Consider the following 24,517-nt stretch of genomic DNA (forward strand, 5'->3'; position numbering starts at 1 on the left):
ACCTGTTGTTGAGTCACTGACAACTTACCAGCATGCATCAGAGGCAGAAGAATGAACTTGCGTGAAATTTCATAGATTATGTATTATACCAATAATGAATAACCCTCACCTTAAAAATTATAGCTTAAAATAAAAATTTCAAGCTAACCATTTCTGCACTGTAAATCAAGGGACTGTATAAAAATCAGGTTGCTGGGAGGAGTGGGAATCAGAGAAGTGATAGTTAGGGAAAATAATGAACAAAACCCATTTGTATTTTCTTTTTATTGTTTTGTTTGTAAGAGCACAATTTCAAACTATTATCAGCAATATTTCAAACTATCAGGTGTGTAAATTGATAACTTAATACATTCTCTCTGGTTCAGTTAAACAAGTATGTGCAAAATTATTATCTAGTCCAGTACAGATAGCTAGACATATAACACTGATCAGATATATGATTCTATGAATAATGTACGAATATTTTTACCTCCAGATCCACTCTCTAATCTTGACGATCCTATAGAGTCTATCTCGTCCATGAAAATGATTGAGGGAGCATGCTCTCTGAAAAAGAAATAAATTTTTGTTCACAATACTACTTTTCCCCCATTTGATAAGTACCTACATAGATACTCTTTTACTGTCTGTAAAGCTCATGTAGAGACCAGAAACAGTACACCGATGTACTGTATGTACCAGAAGTTTTTTTTAGTCTTTCCGTCGCATGTTTTCTTATAAATTTCATAATTTGGTTTATCACTTCTAGTTCATTTTTGTAACAAAATATAATATGTAGTTCATAATATACTGTTTCACTCTTTTTTTCGTTACATTACAGTTATACTGTCTAAGTATTTAATTCACATTCCAAGTTCTAAGAAGCGTTAAAGTTTAGGATGCATGGTTTTCAAGTCACATAACAAGATCATATCGCAGTTTACAATTTAAACAGTTGTGTAAGATCCAAGGTGCCCCTCTGAGCATACCTTCACACACTGTCTGGCAAACAGCTAGAACCACTAGCTTTCCACAAGCTAGGATTTATTCCACACTTGACAGAATTCAATATCCCCTGTGGGATTTTGAACCCAAACTGTTGAAAAGATGTAAAGCCAGTGACTTTAACAACTTGGACACAGAGGCCTTATTCATAAGATTTACTGATTTCTTAAACTTATAGGGCCTGTATTCATTCATATTTTAAACCTGTTCTAAGACTTCATAATGCTAAATTTTCATGTTGAGCTGGAGTTGTGCATAGACTGTGAAGCCGTGCAGAAATCTCTGTCTTGCAGCTAATGACAGCTCAGAAAAATATCAGTTGTATGATTATACTACAAACTTGAATATTTACCATTCTTAAGTCTTAAGTTTCAGACTAAACATTTATGATTAAGGGTCCTGGTGGAGAGAACAAGAGCACCGCCTTGCGGGTGCTGACGCTCATCTGATTTTTTTTGTGTAATAGAAATATTGTCCTACCCATGATTTTCTAAGTCTAAAAAGGGCCATCATTCTTGCAAAAAGCAGGATAGAGTTATGTTTCTTGATGTACAGTGTCCACTTATGATGGTGAAAAACTGTTGCAAGTTTTAAAGCAATAGCTTTGATAGTTTATGAGAAAAGTTGACTTAAACATAATACTCAACCAAGAAAATGATTTTCTAAGTCCAAAAGGGGCAATAATTCTTGCAAAAAGCAGGATGGAGTTATGTTGCTTGCTGTACAGGGTCAGCTTAAGATGGTGAACAAGTGTTGCAAGTTTCAAAGCAATAGCTTTGATAGTTTAAGAGAAAAAGTTGACCTAAACATAAAACTTAACCAAGAAATCTGATATTTTCTAAGTCCAAAAGGGGCCATAAATCTTGCAAAAAGCAGGATGGAGTTATGTTTCTTGCTGTACAGGGTCAACTTATGATGGCGAACAAGTGTTGCAAGTTTTAAAGCAATAGCTTTGATAGTTTAGGATAAAAGCTGACCTAAACATAAAACTTAACCAAGAAAACTGATTTTCTAAGTCCAAAAGGGGCAATAAATCTTGCAAAAATCAAGATGGAGTTATAATTCTTGATGTACAGGGTCTGCTTATGATGGTGAACAAGTACTCCAAGTTTCAAAGCAATAGCTTTGATAGTTTAGGAGAAAAGTTGACCTAAACATAAAACTTAACCAAGAAATCTGATATTTTCTAAGTACAAAAGGGGCCATAAATCTTGCAAAAAGCAAGATGGAGTTATGTTTCTTGCTATACAGGGTCAGCTTATGATGGTGAACAAGTATTCCAAGTTTCAAAGCAATAGCTTTGATAGTTTAGGAGAAAAGCTGACCTAAACATAAAACTTAACCAGGCAACGCCGACGCCGACAACCGCTCAAGTGATGACAATAACTCATCATTTTTTTTCAAAAAATCAGATGAGCTAAAAATGGGGCACAGACATACCTTGCCATCACGAACAACTCTCGAACCATTCTTGATCCCTCACCAATAAATTTCTGTACAAGTTCTGACCCTGACACTCGGATAAATGTACACTCAGTGTGATGAGCCACTGCACGTGCTAACAAAGTTTTGCCTGTCCCTGGAGGTCCATACAGTAATACACCCTGAAAGAGAATTAAAAAAAAAAAAAATCCAGCATGAACCAAGAAATAACTTTACAGATTTGAATACTTAATAGTTATATAAAGAGCCATGATGACCCTAGATCCCTCACTGGAGTTTCACAGCTTGCCTGAACAGTTTTGGGTCACACATGGAAAATATCTGAAATTACTTTGAAATACAGCCAGTGTTTTTCTGACAATATGTTTTGTGATAAAGGAACATTTGTGTGGAATTATTTTTTAATTTGGGCAAGCAGTGTGAAAGGAAAAGTTTTCATATAGCCCTACATAGAAAACTAGCCCCACCCACAGGCAGCTTTGGATTTTAGCAAATCAATATGGCTTGAAGAGTTTTGCAGGGGGCGGCACATTAACACTGCTTTCAAATTATTTTAAAACTGGACCAGTGGTTTTACAGGAGATTTTCAATTTTTTTCCATAGGGCCACACTGGGAATCTGGCAGCCATATCTGTTTGCAAAACAGAATGATCTGAAGGCATTTTAGTTAAAACACTGGTACTTTCAATGGACCATTTAAACAAACCCTTATATTAATATAAATAATTGTTGTTGGTTAATCAACTTTTCACCGTAAAGGCAAACAATTCCTATAATTTGCTTGCATCCAGCTGAATTATTCTGTTTTCCCTAAATACACATTAGCAAATCCTGAAACCAGTGGTTTTCCAAACATAAATCTTAGCTGGCATACTAGTCACTATCATACCTTTATAAAAGGAAGAAAAACTGGCTTTTCCAGACATAAGCTTTAAGCATTAATTTTGTCAATCAAGCTAAAACAATGCAGAAAGCATAAACTTAACTAATGGAACATTTGCTACACCAACCTTAGGTTGTGCAATTCCTAATGCTTCAAACAGTTCTGGATGTTTAACAGGAAGTTCTATAACTTCTTTGATCTCCTTAATCTGTTTGTCGAGACCTCCAACCATCTCATAGGTAGAGTCTGGCACTTTCTCAACCATCATCAGACTGACTAATGGATCAACCTGGTGGTAAAAAGATACATTATACAATGTTAGTTCAAACTTATCTGTTTCAAATTAATTACGTAGAAAGTTCTTAAAACTTGTCTTTAAAGGCGTACGCTAGAATTCCCTGTATATGAGATGGGCGAAAATTTTCCCAATAACAGAATTTCTTTAAACTTTGGATATTGAGGGACAATCATCTAAGAAACAAAAAAATGCAATAAAAATCATAGGTCACCGGATTCGAAAAAAAGTTATCTGCCCTTGAAAACGTCATTTTTGGGGGAAATGCCGTTTTCAAGGGCAGATAACTCTTTTTCAATACCGGTGACCTATGATTTTTATTGCATTTTTTTGTTTCTTAGATGATTGTCCTTCAATATCCAAAGTTTGAAGAAATTCTGTTATTGGGAAAATTTTCGCACCAAATTCTAGCATACGTCCTTAAACCATGCTCAATTATAGCTTCTTGGATATCTTCCATGTGCACTCCTACCTAAGTAAGGCATTGCTGAGACCGCTGTCAAATTCTGCTCCCACTAGGTTTCAAAGCTTATCTCCAGATTAACAACCACTTGCTCTGCCCCTACGCTACTGTGGGATTTGTTTTCGTCTAGTTGTGAAGCTCACATCTTCTTAGTACAATGATGAAATGCTCAAAAATCCATTTTGGACTTAGTTACATGTATATATACTGTCAAATTATTTTTTCGCGAGCACAAGATTTCATAGTTTCTGCAAATAACAGGCTATGTTAACAAGAAACAACTACTACATGTCTGAAGCAAACCCACTGAGCAATTTCTACAATAAAGTCCCAAAGTTGAAAGTGCACAAAATAGTGATAACAATAAGGCCAATTTATTAATAAGTACAACTGTCAACTGAGCTGAAAACTAAATCTTATATTAGTTATAAACTTACCTTATTAGGTAGAATTTTATGTAGTGTATAGCTGTCATTTCTTAAGGCAACCCTGCAGTTTGGTGTGACATCATTTATATCAATGTTTTTATCCAAATCAACAACAAACTTTCCTTCTGGATGCACCTGTTTATTGCAAAGGAAATCAAATGAGCCATGCCATGAGAAAACCAATATAGTGCATTTGTGACCAGCACTGATCCAGACCTGTCTGATCCGTGCAGTCTGGCTAGGATCCATGCTGTTCACTAACAAGTTTCTCTAATTGCAATAGGCTTTGAAAGCGAACAGCATGGATCCTGACCAGAATGCATGGCTCAAATATAGTTTAAAAGTGAAATGATCATTGGACTGGTACTAGAAAAACTACAACCACATATACATTGCAGTTTTTGATATTGATGTTGTTTCATGAACAGTCAGGGGTGTAACTGTTTTAAGTTATGTAACCTATTTCAGTTACTTTTTCATTTTATAATAAGTTATAAAATATAGATAACACAGGTAAGTTATTAAAAAAAAGCCTTTTTGCTGTTCTCACAAAGTGACCTTTAAAGAGTAATTAGTAGCAAAATGTGGTTAATCAAATTCTCTTTTAGTCTGATCATGACCTGATGAGCATAATGGGAAGTTAAGAGTTTTATAGCTTTAAAACCATTTGCGTAAGACTTTATCAGCCTTGCGTAAAAAAATTTACTGCACAGCTGGAAAGATAAAAGGCCAATGGTTCAGGAAATAATTGCATTAGTCATATTCAAAATGAGGAATTGACACAGGAGGGCTTTGTAATATTTTATGATAACTGAAACAAGTTATGAAAGTAAATGCAATAACTCAAATGGGTTATAAACTGTGATAACTTGAAACAGTTACACCCCTGACTGATGAAAAATGAAGAGAAAAAAAATCAGATGGTTAAGCCTTTGAAATGCTTATCTACATCTGAAATTTAAAATGCAGAGGTCAGTTAATGCTAGATTTAAGCTTTTCACTAAATAGTGCAATGAAAACAAAAGTATTTTATTTGTGAGTTTTAAAATTATTGATAGACTGAAAGAAACCTATGTAGAGGGGGACCAGTGCTGGGAATACCAAAATGTGTTAGTTACAAGTACAGAAGTGGTTGCTCCGGAGAGGTTAATTTACTATGAATTATATCTCACAGAAAAACAATCATCTGCCTGTTGGAAGGTATCTGCTCCTTACAGGTGTTGTTAATGTAAGTTTCTTTTTCTGAACTGTTAAAGTCAGAATAAAAAACAGATAGCTAAACAAGAGCTGTCTAATGACAGCATGCTTGAGTGAAGCCCTTCCTCGTAATACTAATACTGGCTTACACACAACAGCTTTCCCAAAATTTTCCATGTTGAAAAATGGACATAATTTTGTAATAAGAGCTCGTGGAGCATGAAGTGCCCCCTTGATGCATTCAGTAATTGCACAAGGAACAAAAACTATTTAGTCACTGTCCACAAGGTTCTACTCTTCAGGGTTAATGTGACCTTGACCTTTACAAAACCTCAAAATCAATAGGGGTCATCTGCTGGTCATGATCAACCTCCCTATCATCTTCAATAATCCTAGGCCCAAGCATTATCGAGTTATCATTCGCAAACCTTTCAACTGTTCCGGGTCACTGTGACCTTGGCCTACTGACCTCAAAATCAAATCAACAGTGGTTATCTGCTGTGCTGATCATGATCAACTTCCCTATCAACTTTCATGATCCTAGGCCAAAGCATACATGAGTTATCATCCAGAAACAGTTTAACTGTTCTGGGTCACTGTGCCCTTGACCTTCGACCTAAAAATCATCTGCTGAACATGATCAAGTTCCCTATCAAGTTTCATGATCCCCAAACCATTTAACTCCGGGTCACCGTGAACTTGCCCTTTGACCTACTGATCTCAAAATCAATAGGGGTCAGATCTGCTGGTCATGACCAACCTCCCTATCAACTTTCATGATCCCAGGCCCATGCATTCTTGAATTATTATCCGGAAACGGATTTGTCTACATACTGACCACCCAACCAACATCTGCAAAACAACACACCCCTCCTTCTTCAAAGGGGGCATAAAAATGTAAGCCAGAGTTATGAAACTTGCATTGTGAGGTCATTTCATGATACCAAAGATGTGTGGAGAATCTAAAACATTTGGTGAGGTAGTTCCTGAGAAACATACTTACATGCAAAACTTTCACAATATTTCTATGTTAATAAGGGGCAAGATTTTAACAAAATAAAACCTAAAATTACCTAACTTGCCCTTTGGGATCTTCTTATTATGCTGAAGTTTGAGAGCATTTGGCCTAGAAGGTTTTGAGAGACCTGCTTACATGTATGCAAACGTTTAGCCAAAATTTCTAAGTTAAAAAGGGGAATGATAAAAACAGAATACATTATGAGAAGTTAGAAAGCATTTGGCCTAGTAGTTTAAGACAAACCTGCTTACATTGATGGAAAGGTGACAACAAACTCTACTAACTGGAAAAATTCAAAAAGTAGAGTTAAAAACCTGATGTGTTAAATTTTCACACGAAATGAAACGGTCCTTGCTTCAGCATCAATGACGCAAGCACCAAGACTCTCTCGAGCCCTTGATCAGGTACTCGTCATACTCCTCAATTTTTTTTTTTTTTCATATCAGACAAAACCCTAGATAACATAAACAGTTTGCACATCCCCCACTTGTACGATCAATGTTTTACTGTAGTATGATATACAGATCACATTAAAATGTCAACCTCAAAGTAAGAGCACTGATTTAAAATGTCTCCAAGAAAAATTGTTTTCCTTTCTGTTTTGAAATGACTCACCTTAACAAGAACTTTCTTTTTGTCCATAGGCTTCACCACCTCACCAACATAGGAACCTTGCTCTTGTAATAACTGAAGTTCCTCTCGCAACATGCGCACTGAAATCAAACAACATGAAAATAAAATTCACGTAATTCACCAGTTTTTTTCCCCATCATTTGGGAAACTGGAAACAAACAAATTTTTTTATGCCTAAAACATGTAAATTTGGATAAATTATATTTTTTCATGATAATTAAACTGGTATATCAGATATATATAGAAGTTTTAAGAAAAAGGTTTGGAAATGTGAGACATTTTAAAATCTATTGTTCAAAAACATTTTTACTAACCTAAATTTTAACATATATACAAGAGCTCGTAGAACACGAAATGCCCCCTTGATGCATTCAGTATTTGCACAAGGAACAGAAATTATTTGGTCACTGTACACAAAAGTTCTACTGTTCTGGGTCAATGTGACCTTTGACCTATTGACCTCAAAATCATTAGGGGTCATCTGTTAGTCATGATCAACCTTCCTATTATGTTTCGTGATCCTAGGCCCAAGCGTTCTCAAGTTATCATCCGGAAAAGGTTTAACTGTTCCACTGTCAATGTGACCTTGACATCTGGCACACTGACCTCAAAATCTATAGGGGTCATCTGCTGGTCATTACCAACCTCCATATCAACTTTCATGATCCTAGGCCCAAGCGTTCTTAAGTTATCATCTAGAAACCGTTTAACTGTTCCGGGTCAGTGTGACCTTGACCTTTGACCTCAAAATCTATAGGGGTCATCTGCTGATCATGATCAACCTCCCTATCAAGTTTCGTGATCCTAGGCCCAAGCGTTATTGTCCGGAAACGGTTTAACTGTTCTGGGTCAATGCGACCTTGACCTTTGACCTACTGATCTCAAAATCACTACGGATCATCTGCTGCTCATGATCAACCTCCCTATCAATTTTTATGATCCTAGGCCAAAGTGTTCTCGAGTTATCAACCAGAAACTGTTTAACTGTTCTGGGTCAATGTGACCTTGACCATTGACCTAAAAATCAATAGGGGTCATTTGCTGGTCTTGACCAACCTCCCTATCAACTTTCATGATCCTAGGCCAAAGCGTTCTTGAGTTATCATCCAGAAATCGTTTAACTGTTTCGGATCACTGTGACCTTGACCTTTGATCTACTGATCTCAAAATCAATAGGGGTCATCTGCTGGTCATGACCAACCTCCCTATCACCTTTCATGATCCCAGGTCAAAGTATTCTTGAGTTTTCATCCGGAAACCATACAATTGTTTCAGGTCACTGTGACCTTGACCTTTGACCTACTGATCTCAAAATCGGGGTCATCTGCTGGTTATGACCAGCCTCCCTCTCAACTTTCATGATCCTACATCCGGAAACAGATTGGTCTACATACTGACAGACCGACCGACATCTGCAAAACAATATACCCCTCCTTCTTCGAAGGGGGGCATAATAAAAACTAAAAGAAGCAAAACTACTGTAAAACTGAACAAATAAACCCTAAAAGTCAACAATCATGTTCAAAGTTGGGAAAAAGAAGACTTTTTGGTTTTGGACTGCCTCTTTTAACTTGAGGTAACTTTATAGAGGGAAAAACCCTGATCATAAATGTTACCTCCCTTCTGAGCAGTAGTCTTTGAACTCTCATATATATATTGCAAAACAAATAATAACTTATAACAGAGTTATAAAGAGAAATTCAGGCAACCAAAAGCCTGAAATCAGAAGCAGTCCTGAACAAGAGCTGTCACTAATGGTGACAAATGCCCCCGCAGCACTTTGACCTTTGACCTGGTGACCCCAGTCAGTAGGGGTCGTGTACTCAGTAAGTACTATCAGCATGTGAAGTTTGAAGGTCCTTGGTGCAGTGGTTCGTGAGTAAAGTGCCTTCATGCAAAAAGTTAACGTTGTGACGAACAAACTAAAGGATGGACAGTTGAAAACTAATATGCCTCCCTTTGGGGGCATAAAAAATCCCAGGCCTGTCTCTTCTCTATATTGCTGATAAAATATACCTTTTGCATTTAGTTCATTTCTTTGTGCTTCAAGACGTCTTAGATTTTGTGTCTTCTCTGTTACAACAAGCTATAAATAGTAACAAATGAACAAATGATTCTAAAACAAGTTACAATCATAGAAACAAACATATCTGGTTACTGAAGCAGCACTGGAAGATTACTTAATGTCATGTAAATTGCTGACTGTCATTATTTGTCTATTTCCTTAAATAAACATGGTTAACAAAAACAAAAGTTCTGATTTATTGATATGACCAAAAAACACTTACCTGTAAAGTTTCAATTTTACTACTGTAATATTGCTTGATACCCTCATGGTTTGGCGGGGGTGCATCATCGACATCCATTTTCTGCAGAGACATAGAAATAAAAGTAGTAAGTATGACCTTAAATGGCTCTATTAGACAAGTATGCCCACGGGCAGAATGTCGAGTCTGCTAGCTGTTAAGTGTGACATTGACCATAGACCTAGGGATCTGGTTCTTGCGCAGACACTCCATCTCATAATGGTGAACATTCATGCCCAGTTACTTCAAAATCCCACCATCCATGAAGAAGAAATGCTCCAGACAAACTTCAATTTGACCTTTGACCTCCCAACTGTGACCTTGACCTTTGAGACAGGAACATGGGGTTTGCGCATGACACTCCTTTTCATTGAGGTAAACGTTCATGCCAAATAAAAACAAGATTGGTCCATGCATGTCAAATTTATGGTCCAGACAAAATCAGATGGACGCACGCATACCAACCCACCAAAAGTGATCACATTCCAAACTATGTATTCACCACAATATGTGCTCTCTCGTAAGATGTTGGCCAGTATTGGTGTCACTATATTATCACAAACAGATAAACTGTCTTTGTTGAACAACAAAATATCCTTTTATTTTGTTTGTTGGTGGTGCAACTATGTTTTTCTGCGACCTCTTTCAGTACTAGAAGTGGACATTTTATCAGCGTAATTTTTTGTTTACAAAGCGTCCAAATAACACAGATCAGACTGAATGGTCCTGTACTTTTTCCGATAAATAGCTACCTGTTCTGCCATAACATATAACCAGTCTGTTGTCTAGCGCTAAAGTCTCATACCCATTCTATAATACTGAAAATGCAATACGCACGTGATTTTTTATGAACTGGGTATAAGAAATTTTAATTGCGTTTCAGTAGGCACACTGCATGAATTCAATTGGGTTTTTCTGCAACTTTAATTGCGTAAATACGGAAGCTCTGGTTCATGTACCAGAAAACATTCCCAATTAATTTCAGTTTGGGATTTCTCAACAGATTTCATTGGGGACTTCCCAACAGAAATATGAGCCATGCCATGGGAAAACCAACATAGTGGCTTTGCGACCAGGATGGATCCAGACCAGCCTGTGCATCCGCGCAGTCTGGTCAGGATCCATGCTGTTCGCTTTTAAAGCCTATTGGAATTGGAGAAACTGTTAGTGAAATGCATGGATCCTGACCAGACTGCGCGGATGCGCAGGCTGGTCTGGATCCATGCTGGTCGCAAAGCCACTATGTTGGTTTTGTCATGGCACGGCTCATATGCAGTTCTAATAAGTTTGGACGTGACAGGACAGCGACAGTCAAAAGTTATCACACTGTCCTTAAACGTCCTATCATTTGGACTAATTTGAATTTATCTCATATTCGCATCAATTCAGCATTTAAAGTAAAACCCAAATAGGCAGCAATGACAATTTCATTGGAAATTTCCTCCACTATCTTGGTCTTGCTAGTGTTTCATGCATGTGGAGATTGCCTGCTGCACAGTAAATGGGCCAACTGTGTTAGCATCAAAGTCAAAAACTAAAGTTAAAGATTTCTTACCTTTTAAGCCCTTTTCATGAAGTTATATGTTTTAACTTCATGAAAAAGTAAAATAATAGATAACTTTTTGCTGATTTTTGTTTTTATACATCATTTTCTATCAGTGGTTGGGCAAGAGGACGGACATTACATGGGAATGTAAAAAGCTTGTTTCTGAAGCTGTTTACTGTCATAATGATTAACATGAGAAAATTCACCAAATCAATAAACCAGTACATCTTTACAAGAAACTTGTAAAATAATTGCCAAAAATTGAAAAGAAAATTTTTTTTTGTTATTTAACCTGTCAAAGCAGAGAAGGAAAAAAACAGCCATACTCATATTTTTCCTGTTACCATTTATAATATTATACTTAATTGGATAACAACCTTTTAAAATTAAATGAAGACACAAGAACATAAGTTATTAAACATTTAAGTTTTTTGTATGTTTCTTTTTTATTTAGGCTTCAAAACTAGTAAAGAAAAACCAAAGGGCTATAAAAATAAATAGATTGGCAACTTGAAAGGCATACAGAGCAAATCTCGCCAACCTCCCGTGACAAAAAAACGAGATCTCGTTTACCGGAAGTGGTGCTTTCTCCACGCGTCATTTTGTATGCGAAAGCAATTATTCATCGGTAAAATAATTATCACCGTATGACCACGCTTCTTTCAATGGCTAAAAAAAACGTGTACTTCGTGTCTTAAGACAATTTCACATTAATAATTTTGTTTTAGAAGCTAACATGTATTTTAAATGTAGTTTTAAAGGTACAAATTGTAACTCGATGCTCGCCGATGTTTGTTTTTAGTAAGATAACGCCGAATCACGCTCTGACATGAGCTCACACGAGATTACAGCCAGTTGCCATTCTGTGTATTTTATACTTCTGTGGAGAAACTGATGGCAAAGGGGGACGGACGTTACATTATGAGGGGACGGACGTTACACTAATTATATACATTTGTTTTTCAAGCTTTAATGTGGCTCTACTGAATAAAAACAGATTCTGTTAATGTTAAACCTATCTAGATGAATGAAAAATGATACAAAGTAATACAAGAGCTGTCCGTTAGACGGCCAAGCTCGACTATTCGAAATATTGTCATAGAAGCAGGAAATTATTACCCAAAATGTTAAATATCAAAAGAGTTTTAAGTTTGAAAGGGGACATAATTTGACCAAAATGCATATCAGAGTTATGGGACTTGATGCTATCAACTAGTTTTATAACCCCGAAGAAACATGTTAAGTTTCAATTCCATATCTACATTAGTTTTGGAGATAGTAACTTGCATGTAAAACTTTAACCAGAATTTTCTAAGTCCAAAAGGGGGCATAATTTACCCAAAATACATATCAGAGTTATGGGACTTGATTCTGTCAACTAGTTTTATAACCCCGAAGACACATGTGAAGTTTCAATTCAATATCTGCATTAGTTTTGGAGATAGTAACTTGCATATCGATAAGTGTTCGTCCTATGTATTCACTGACTTAATGAAAGGTGTTTCTAAATTTTCATTATTATGCTAATGTCATGCAATAAAAGATATGTGTGTGGTAATGGTACATCTTACTGCTAGAGTTAAGTAAATTAGGATGGACTTTACAAATTCACCATAATTTCTAAATTTGCAAACACTATGTTGAAGCATAAAACAAAACGAAACAGAACAAAATGAGAAAACTTATTAAAATACAAATGTATTTTTTTTCATGAACATGTAGATGATATGTATCATATACTATCATACACTTTTAAGAAAGTGACAGTAATCATCATCTCAGCACAAGAAGGGGATAAGAGCTCTGACATCAAACACTTTTTTAACCGAGGTGAGGAGGATCTTTTTGTTTCATTTTGAATTTCACAGATACCGCTATAAAACATATTGATATACTTAGATTAAGAAAAATCCGTTAAGTATGTAATCTGAAAGTAATGCTGAAAATACATTGAGATACAGTATTTTCTATTCCCCAGTTTTGGGGATTGAAGGAAGGATCCACTAGGAGGGGAAAATATGTTGTAATGACAAATACTATTTGGGTCCTTAATACGAGTTTGAAAAAAAATACCCTGGACCCTGTACAACAGTTGGTACATTTACTTAAAATATCTGTGATTCATTGCCATGACACATCAGATTTTGTTAATGAAATGATCATAATTTAGAAAAAACGATATTGTGTACCACTGAGGGTACCTCGTTTGTGCATGTTATAGCGACATCATTATGATAATGAGTTAAAAATACAGTTTCTACATAACATAAGTATCATTGTTGTGTAACTTCAATTCAACCAATATCCGTATTGTACAAAGAATTAGAGAATTTTTAGTCACGGTGTGCAAAACCGAGTAAAAATATGTCCGAATAATGGGTCACTTTCTGGCTATTTTGGGAAGCTACCAGTGGTGAGCAGTTATCACATGAAGAATAACCTAGTGCATAAATAAGGAGCCATGTATCTATTCTTTTGCCTGAAAATGCAAAATAATAAACTGCTTCCACATATTTCAGTTTATTTCAAGAAGTACATGTAAAAAGTGTGCGAAACCAAAGAAGTACAGTAAAACACCGCTCGCTCGAGGTCGCAAGGGGATGAGCAAAATGCTCGAGTTATCCATGGTTTCGAGCGACCCAAACATTGACCAACATACGAAGAAAATTGAAGTTTGTTTTACCAATTGTCATCGAGAGCATTTGCAGAGGAAACGTTGATGCGTAATAATTACACACTCATGACATTAAAAAAACAACGTATTACAAACGTTGTTTATGATAGATCGTAAATGACACATGTGAAGAAACAGCTAAGACATTTTATTTTTTATTTGAAATACTGTAATTGAATTCGCAGTTTTCTTCCCCAAATTAAGATGTTGTAATTATCGTCTCAACTTTATGAAAAGGCTATATTATTTCCTTTATTTGCATGCAAACAACTGTTGAACAAAATATTAAGATCTCATAATTATCCTCGATCCCGCATAAAAAATGTAATGATAACAATTTGGATCAATAAAATTTTTCTTCAACCTTTCATCAATTATTATTATAATTAATCTCATAATCGGATCAAATATTCCGACAAACAAACATTTAAGATAGTCGGGGAATAGACCATGCAATTCTCACGGCGTGCGAAAGTTTTAAAATAACTGATACATTTTGACAGCCGAAGGTGTGAAATTTTTTGACACCTCTGCTCGAGTTTGCCATAAGCAACAAAGAGTAAATTAATACACAGGGACCAGGTGTCATGCTCGAGCGATCGAGTTATCGATGCTCGACCCAGCCATGGTCATTTCACATAGAAAATAGAAGAAAATAGGCCGGGACTACATGAATTGCTCGAGCGGTCACGGGTGCTCGAGTCAGCGATGCTCGAGCGAGCGGTGCTTCACTGTATAAAATACACAGAATGGCAACTGGCTGTAATCTCGCGTGATCTCGTGTCAGAGCGTGAATCGGCGCTATCTTAGTACAAACAAACATCGGCGAGCATGGAGTTACAATTTGTACCTTTAAAACTACTTTAAAATACATGTTAGCTTCTAAAACAACATTAGTTATATGTGAAATAGTCACAAAGTACATGTTTCTTGCCATTAAAAGAAGCGTGGTCATACGGTGATAATTATTTTACTGATGAATAATTGCTTTCGCATACAAAATGGCGCATAGAGAAAGTGCCACTTCCGGTAAACGAGATCTCATTCCATTATCACAGGATGCTGGCGAGATTTGCTGTATATGCCTTTCAAGTTGCCGATCTATTTATTTTTATAGATCTTTGGCAAAACATCTACATCTACATCTTTCACCCAACCCTCGATTTCCGACTATCACTGGACGGCGCTGTCAGAGAAACAGTTGTTAAAGAACTGATATGTTACAATGTTAAAAGAATAAAAGCTAAAAAAGACAGTATGAAAAATGGGACAGAGGCAACAGAATTACATACTGACCACCGCCAGCCTCTCTCTAAAGATACTGAGACTGGGGCTAGATTTAACATAAGTTGGTAGGGAGTTCCAGAGTCGGATGGTCCTAGGGAAGTAGGAGTTAGAAAAGTACTGAGTGTGAGACATGGGGATTAAGTAATTTAGGTTTCTAGTTGGAATAAGATGAGATTGGTCGACTGCAACTGTCTGGGTCCTTATTTTATAAAACATTACTAATGAATTGTGTAACCTTCTATATTGGAGTGTATTACATTCTAAGGTTTTCAGCATTTGTGTAACACTACTGGTGTAACTGTAGTCATACATGACGTACCTAGCAGCTGACCTTTGGACATTTTCAACTTTGCTAGTGAGGGTTTTTTGCCAAAGATGCCAGACGCTTGAACAGTACTCAAGTTGAGGGCGGACATAGGTGTTATAGGCAGCAATTTTGACCTTTTTATTATCAGTTTTGACATTTCGTTGTATGAAGCGAAGAGTGGAAGTTGCTTTGGAAGTGATATTGTCAATGTGTTTGGACCAGTTTAGATCTTTGGAAATGGTTATGCCTAAGTATTTAGCTGCCTCACAAGTTTTTAACTCTTATGTTGTGAAGTTTGTAGGGGTAGACTACAGGATTTTTCTTTCTAAAAATTCTAAGGACTTCACACTTGTCCGGGTTGAACTCCATGGACCATGTCTTCTCCCAGGTTTCTAAGCTAATGAGGTCTTGTTGCAGAGATATACTATCTGAAATAGAGTTGATGGTAAGGTATATTATGATGTAATGTGCAAACATTCTTGCATTACATTTGACGGAATCTGGTAAGTCATTGATATATACCAGGAAGAGACATGGCCCAAGAACAGACCCCTGGGGAACTCCAGACAGTACAGGAAGTTCACTGGAAAAATGACCATCAACAGCGACTTTCTGGGAGCGGTTGGACAGGAAAGATTTGACCCATTTGGTAATTTGTGGGTTGACACCAAGGCTTTGTAGTTTATAAATTAGTCTAATGTGATCGACCTTAGGTAGACTCTATGCAAAAAAGAAGAAAGAATCTGTATGACTAGGTTTTCCTGTCTGATAGGCAGCGCCTAATTTCATATTAGATCAAAGCAGAATATTTCTTCAAAGCTGTAAGTATCAGTCGCTTATTTAGGAAATTTCATGACTTGGATTCTGAAAACGCTGGCCATTATCTAGTTTGTAGACATTCTTTTACAACAAATTGTGGGGGTTAAATACAGAACTACACAAAACCAAATTATACCACTGTAGAAAATCTATCATTGGGATTATTATAACAATGAAAAACACTGAACAAACAATAAATTTCTCACTTGATTCGCCATTTTTTCCTGATTCAGGCTGAACACCACTAAATCCAGCTGTTCTTTATTTCATATAAAATCTACTCACATCATAACGGTTTTTCGACATTTTCTAGCATATCAGATTTTCAGAGACTTATATTCCCATAAAGAACTAGATCGCTACTTTAGAAAAACAAGAAGAAAAGGGGGTGTTAACTTTTATATAAGAAAACTACAGTTCGTTAAATACAACCCGCTGAATTTACTACTTTTCGCTTCTTTCAATTTCTCTTTACTGGTCATTAAATTCTTACGCCGCCATTTTTACCTAGCATGCGATAGGAACATGTCGATTTCAATAGAATGTAAAGTGATACATACTGAAACGCGGTAGGGTAAAAGTAAGCACGTTGCTGCCGAGAAATGCACTAGGAAAGGAAAAAAGATCAGTACTATTTATTTGGACTACTTGTGACTAGACCTGCGTAGGCTTACATTCTATTTGGTAGTGATCAGCCTATAAGAGAAAAATTTTATTTAGTCTTTCCATGAATTTGCATTCATTCTCAAAGTACACCTGTTTTACAATGATTCTGCTTAGTTTTGGTGCAAAATATTGAGAAAATCTAGAGAAATGACAATTCATTACAGGCCACCCCCATCCTCAAAATTACCCGCAATTTAGCCCTGTGCAAGCAATAATTCAATTTTTTTACCTTATTCGTGGAGTTTTCATTTTAAGATTCATTTAATCATTACGATGTTTGTCATTTTCATTCAGAAGCATGCTTATTTCAATAATATACAGACAATTGAAGAGCAAAAAATGCGAGAAAAGACATTTACTAGGTTCTAAAACGAACCAAAATAGAACCACCTGGTCGAAAATTCGATCTAAATTCCAAAAACACAAGAAATTTAACAGTTTTCAGTCATTTGTTACCGTTTTACATCATAAAAAATAGATTAATTGCATTTCCAATCATTTTCGAGGAGTTTCAGAAAATACCATGTATTGCCCCTTATAGGCTGAACACCACTAAATCCAGCTGTTCTTTATTTCATATAAAATCTACTCACATCATAACGGTTTTTCGACATTTTCTAGCATATCAGATTTTCAGAGACTTATATTCCCATAAAGAACTAGATCGCTACTTTAGAAAAACAAGAAGAAAAGGGGTGTTAACTTTTATATAAGAAAACTACAGTTCGTTAAATACAACCCGCTGAATTTACTACTTTTCGCTTCTTTCAATTTCTCTTTACTGGTCATTAAATTCTTACGCCGCCATTTTTACCTAGCATGCGATAGGAACATGTCGATTTCAATAGAATGTAAAGTGATACATACTGAAACGCGGTAGGGTAAAAGTAAGCACGTTGCTGCCGAGAAAATGCACTAGGAAAGGAAAAAAGATCAGTACTATTTATATTGGACTACTTGTGACTAGACCTGCGTAGGCTTACATTCTATTTGGTAGTGATCAGCCTATAAGAGAAAAATTTTATTTAGTCTTTCCATGAATTTGCATTCATTCTCAAAGTACACCTGTTTACAATGATTCTGCTTAGTTTTGGTGCAAAATATTGAGAAAATCTAGAGAAATGACAATTCATTACAGGCCACCCCCATCCTCAAAATTACCCGCAATTTAGCCCTGTGCAAGCAATAATTCAATTTTTTTACCTTATTCGTGGAGTTTTCATTTTAAGATTCCTTTAATCATTACGATGTTTGTCATTTTCATTCAGAAGCATGCTTATTTCAATAATAGACAGACAATTGAAGAGCAAAAATGCGAGAAAAGACATTTACTAGGTTCTAAAACGAACCAAAATAGAACCACCTGGTCGAAAATTCGATCTAAATTCCAAAAACACAAGAAATTTAACAGTTTTCAGTCATTTGTTACCGTTTTACATCATAAAAAATAGATTAATTGTATTTCCAATCATTTTCGAGGAGTTTCAGAAAATACCATGTATTGCCCCTTATAGGCTGAACACCACTAAATCCAGCTGTTCTTTATTTCATATAAAATCTACTCACATCATAACGGTTTTTCGACATTTTCTAGCATATCAGATTTTCAGAGACTTATATTCCCATAAAGAACTAGATCGCTACTTTAGAAAAACAAGAAGAAAAGGGGGTGTTAACTTTTATATAAGAAAACTACAGTTCGTTAAATACAACCCGCTGAATTTACTACTTTTCGCTTCTTTCAATTTCTCTTTACTGGTCATTAAATTCTTACGCCGCCATTTTTACCTAGCATGCGATAGGAACATGTCGATTTCAATAGAATGTAAAGTGATACATACTGAAACGCGGTAGGGTAAAAGTAAGCACGTTGCTGCCGAGAAAATGCACTAGGAAAGGAAAAAAGATCAGTACTATTTATATTGGACTACTTGTGACTAGACCTGCGTAGGCTTACATTCTATTTGGTAGTGATCAGCCTATAAGAGAAAAATTTTATTTAGTCTTTCCATGAATTTGCATTCATTCTCAAAGTACACCTGTTTTACAATGATTCTGCTTAGTTTTGGTGCAAAATATTGAGAAAATCTAGAGAAATGACAATTCATTACAGGCCACCCCCATCCTCAAAATTACCCGCAATTTAGCCCTGTGCAAGCAATAATTCAATTTTTTTACCTTATTCGTGGAGTTTTCATTTTAAGATTCATTTAATCATTACGATGTTTGTCATTTTCATTCAGAAGCATGCTTATTTCAATAATATACAGACAATTGAAGAGCAAAAATGCGAGAAAAGACATTTACTAGGTTCTAAAACGAACCAAAATAGAACCACCTGGTCGAAAATTCGATCTAAATTCCAAAAACACAAGAAATTTAACAGTTTTCAGTCATTTGTTACCGTTTTACATCATAAAAAATAGATTAATTGCATTTCCAATCATTTTCGAGGAGTTTCAGAAAATACCATGTATTGCCCCTTATAGGCTGAACACCACTAAATCCAGCTGTTCTTTATTTCATATAAAATCTACTCACATCATAACGGTTTTTCGACATTTTCTAGCATATCAGATTTTCAGAGACTTATATTCCCATAAAGAACTAGATCGCTACTTTAGAAAAACAAGAAGAAAAGGGGGTGTTAACTTTTATATAAGAAAACTACAGTTCGTTAAATACAACCCGCTGAATTTACTACTTTTCGCTTCTTTCAATTTCTCTTTACTGGTCATTAAATTCTTACGCCGCCATTTTTACCTAGCATGCGATAGGAACATGTCGATTTCAATAGAATGTAAAGTGATACATACTGAAACGCGGTAGGGTAAAAGTAAGCACGTTGCTGCCGAGAAAATGCACTAGGAAAGGAAAAAAGATCAGTACTATTTATATTGGACTACTTGTGACTAGACCTGCGTAGGCTTACATTCTATTTGGTAGTGATCAGCCTATAAGAGAAAAATTTTATTTAGTCTTTCCATGAATTTGCATTCATTCTCAAAGTACACCTGTTTTTACAATGATTTCTGCTTAGTTTTGGTGCAAATATTGAGAAAATCTAGAGAAATGACAATTCATTACAGGCCACCCCCATCCTCAAAATTACCCGCAATTTAGCCCTGTGCAAGCAATAATTCAATTTTTTTACCTTATTCGTGGAGTTTTCATTTTAAGATTCCTTTAATCATTACGATGTTTGTCATTTTCATTCAGAAGCATGCTTATTTCAATAATAGACAGACAATTGAAGAGCAAAAATGCGAGAAAAGACATTTACTAGGTTCTAAAACGAACCAAAATAGAACCACCTGGTCGAAAATTCGATCTAAATTCCAAAAACACAAGAAATTTAACAGTTTTCAGTCATTTGTTACCGTTTTACATCATAAAAATAGATTAATTGTATTTCCAATCATTTTCGAGGAGTTTCAGAAAATACCATGTATTGCCCCTTATAGGCTGAACACCACTAAATCCAGCTGTTCTTTATTTCATATAAAATCTACTCACATCATAACGGTTTTTCGACATTTTCTAGCATATCAGATTTTCAGAGACTTATATTCCCATAAAGAACTAGATCGCTACTTTAGAAAAACAAGAAGAAAAGGGGGTGTTAACTTTTATATAAGAAAACTACAGTTCGTTAAATACAACCCGCTGAATTTACTACTTTTCGCTTCTTTCAATTTCTCTTTACTGGTCATTAAATTCTTACGCCGCCATTTTTACCTAGCATGCGATAGGAACATGTCGATTTCAATAGAATGTAAAGTGATACATACTGAAACGCGGTAGGGTAAAAGTAAGCACGTTGCTGCCGAGAAAATGCACTAGGAAAGGAAAAAAGATCAGTACTATTTATATTGGACTACTTGTGACTAGACCTGCGTAGGCTTACATTCTATTTGGTAGTGATCAGCCTATAAGAGAAAAATTTTATTTAGTCTTTCCATGAATTTGCATTCATTCTCAAAGTACACCTGTTTTACAATGATTCTGCTTAGTTTTGGTGCAAAATATTGAGAAAATCTAGAGAAATGACAATTCATTACAGGCCACCCCCATCCTCAAAATTACCCGCAATTTAGCCCTGTGCAAGCAATAATTCAATTTTTTTACCTTATTCGTGGAGTTTTCATTTTAAGATTCATTTAATCATTACGATGTTTGTCATTTTCATTCAGAAGCATGCTTATTTCAATAATATACAGACAATTGAAGAGCAAAAATGCGAGAAAAGACATTTACTAGGTTCTAAAACGAACCAAAATAGAACCACCTGGTCGAAAATTCGATCTAAATTCCAAAAACACAAGAAATTTAACAGTTTTCAGTCATTTGTTACCGTTTTACATCATAAAAAATAGATTAATTGCATTTCCAATCATTTTCGAGGAGTTTCAGAAAATACCATGTATTGCCCCTTATAGGCTGAACACCACTAAATCCAGCTGTTCTTTATTTCATATAAAATCTACTCACATCATAACGGTTTTTCGACATTTTCTAGCATATCAGATTTTCAGAGACTTATATTCCCATAAAGAACTAGATCGCTACTTTAGAAAAACAAGAAGAAAAGGGGGTGTGTAACTTTTATATAAGAAAACTACAGTTCGTTAAATACAACCCGCTGAATTTACTACTTTTCGCTTCTTTCAATTTCTCTTTACTGGTCATTAAATTCTTACGCCGCCATTTTTACCTAGCATGCGATAGGAACATGTCGATTTCAATAGAATGTAAAGTGATACATACTGAAACGCGGTAGGGTAAAAGTAAGCACGTTGCTGCCGAGAAAATGCACTAGGAAAGGAAAAAAGATCAGTACTATTTATATTGGACTACTTGTGACTAGACCTGCGTAGGCTTACATTCTATTTTGGTAGTGATCAGCCTATAAGAGAAAAATTTTATTTAGTCTTTCCATGAATTTGCATTCATTCTCAAAGTACACCTGTTTTACAATGATTCTGCTTAGTTTTGGTGCAAAATATTGAGAAAATCTAGAGAAATGACAATTCATTACAGGCCACCCCCATCCTCAAAATTACCCGCAATTTAGCCCTGTGCAAGCAATAATTCAATTTTTTTACCTTATTCGTGGAGTTTTCATTTTAAGATTCATTTAATCATTACGATGTTTGTCATTTTCATTCAGAAGCATGCTTATTTCAATAATATACAGACAATTGAAGAGCAAAAATGCGAGAAAAGACATTTACTAGGTTCTAAAACGAACCAAAATAGAACCACCTGGTCGAAAATTCGATCTAAATTCCAAAAACACAAGAAATTTAACAGTTTTCAGTCATTTGTTACCGTTTTACATCATAAAAAATAGATTAATTGCATTTCCAATCATTTTCGAGGAGTTTCAGAAAATACCATGTATTGCCCCTTATAGGCTGAACACCACTAAATCCAGCTGTTCTTTATTTCATATAAAATCTACTCACATCATAACGGTTTTTCGACATTTTCTAGCATATCAGATTTTCAGAGACTTATATTCCCATAAAGAACTAGATCGCTACTTTAGAAAAACAAGAAGAAAAGGGGGTGTTAACTTTTATATAAGAAAACTACAGTTCGTTAAATACAACCCGCTGAATTTACTACTTTTCGCTTCTTTCAATTTCTCTTTACTGGTCATTAAATTCTTACGCCGCCATTTTTACCTAGCATGCGATAGGAACATGTCGATTTCAATAGAATGTAAAGTGATACATACTGAAACGCGGTAGGGTAAAAGTAAGCACGTTGCTGCCGAGAAAATGCACTAGGAAAGGAAAAAGATCAGTACTATTTATATTGGACTACTTGTGACTAGACCTGCGTAGGCTTACATTCTATTTGGTAGTGATCAGCCTATAAGAGAAAAATTTTATTTAGTCTTTCCATGAATTTGCATTCATTCTCAAAGTACAACCTGTTTTACAATGATTCTGCTTAGTTTTGGTGCAAAATATTGAGAAAATCTAGAGAAATGACAATTCATTACAGGCCACCCCCATCCTCAAAATTACCCGCAATTTAGCCTGTGCAAGCAATAATTCAATTTTTTTACCTTATTCGTGGAGTTTTCATTTTAAGATTCCTTTAATCATTACGATGTTTGTCATTTTCATTCAGAAGCATGCTTATTTCAATAATAGACAGACAATTGAAGAGCAAAAATGCGAGAAAAGACATTTACTAGGTTCTAAAACGAACCAAAATAGAACCACCTGGTCGAAAATTCGATCTAAATTCCAAAAACACAAGAAATTTAACAGTTTTCAGTCATTTGTTACCGTTTTACATCATAAAAAAATAGATTAATTGTATTTCCAATCATTTTCGAGGAGTTTCAGAAAATACCATGTATTGCCCCTTATAGGCTGAACACCACTAAATCCAGCTGTTCTTTATTTCATATAAAATCTACTCACATCATAACGGTTTTTCGACATTTTCTAGCATATCAGATTTTCAGAGACTTATATTCCCATAAAGAACTAGATCGCTACTTTAGAAAAACAAGAAGAAAAGGGGGTGTTAACTTTTATATAAGAAAACTACAGTTCGTTAAATACAACCCGCTGAATTTACTACTTTTCGCTTCTTTCAATTTCTCTTTACTGGTCATTAAATTCTTACGCCGCCATTTTTACCTAGCATGCGATAGGAACATGTCGATTTCAATAGAATGTAAAGTGATACATACTGAAACGCGGTAGGGTAAAAGTAAGCACGTTGCTGCCGAGAAAATGCACTAGGAAAGGAAAAAAAGTCAGTACTATTTATATTGGACTACTTGTGACTAGACCTGCGTAGGCTTACATTCTATTTGGTAGTGATCAGCCTATAAGAGAAAAATTTTATTTAGTCTTTCCATGAATTTGCATTCATTCTCAAAGTACACCTGTTTTACAATGATTCTGCTTAGTTTTGGTGCAAAATATTGAGAAAATCTAGAGAAATGACAATTCATTACAGGCCACCCCCATCCTCAAAATTACCCGCAATTTAGCCCTGTGCAAGCAATAATTCAATTTTTTACCTTATTCGTGGAGTTTTCATTTTAAGATTCATTTAATCATTACGATGTTTGTCATTTTCATTCAGAAGCATGCTTATTTCAATAATATACAGACAATTGAAGAGCAAAAATGCGAGAAAAGACATTTACTAGGTTCTAAAACGAACCAAAATAGAACCACCTGGTCGAAAATTCGATCTAAATTCCAAAAACACAAGAAATTTAACAGTTTTCAGTCATTTGTTACCGTTTTACATCATAAAAAATAGATTAATTGCATTTCCAATCATTTTCGAGGAGTTTCAGAAAATACCATGTATTGCCCCTTATAGGCTGAACACCACTAAATCCAGCTGTTCTTTATTTCATATAAAATCTACTCACATCATAACGGTTTTTCGACATTTTCTAGCATATCAGATTTTCAGAGACTTATATTCCCATAAAGAACTAGATCGCTACTTTAGAAAAACAAGAAGAAAAGGGGGTGTTAACTTTTATATAAGAAAACTACAGTTCGTTAAATACAACCCGC

At 35.4% G+C, this 24,517-nt stretch overlaps 1 protein-coding gene across 1 annotated transcript in view; it reads right to left on the reverse strand.

Annotated features, from left to right (window-relative positions):
* Positions 1 to 24,517, reverse strand: part of LOC123532992 (26S proteasome regulatory subunit 8) — a 31,938-nt gene that overhangs the window by 7,132 nt on the left and 289 nt on the right. Inside the window, exons 2-9 of the mRNA XM_045314635.2 lie at positions 16,490 to 16,511; positions 9,633 to 9,713; positions 9,361 to 9,430; positions 7,327 to 7,424; positions 4,506 to 4,631; positions 3,438 to 3,599; positions 2,425 to 2,588; positions 470 to 546 (exon numbers count right to left, since the gene is read on the reverse strand). Of these exons, the coding sequence (XP_045170570.1) occupies positions 470 to 546; positions 2,425 to 2,588; positions 3,438 to 3,599; positions 4,506 to 4,631; positions 7,327 to 7,424; positions 9,361 to 9,430; positions 9,633 to 9,713; positions 16,490 to 16,511 (800 nt within the window). The remainder of the gene's footprint in view (positions 1 to 469; positions 547 to 2,424; positions 2,589 to 3,437; positions 3,600 to 4,505; positions 4,632 to 7,326; positions 7,425 to 9,360; positions 9,431 to 9,632; positions 9,714 to 16,489; positions 16,512 to 24,517) is intronic.

The sequence above is a fragment of the Mercenaria mercenaria genome, chromosome 11 (assembly GCF_021730395.1).
Source record: "Mercenaria mercenaria strain notata chromosome 11, MADL_Memer_1, whole genome shotgun sequence".
NCBI lineage: Eukaryota > Metazoa > Mollusca > Bivalvia > Venerida > Veneridae > Mercenaria > Mercenaria mercenaria.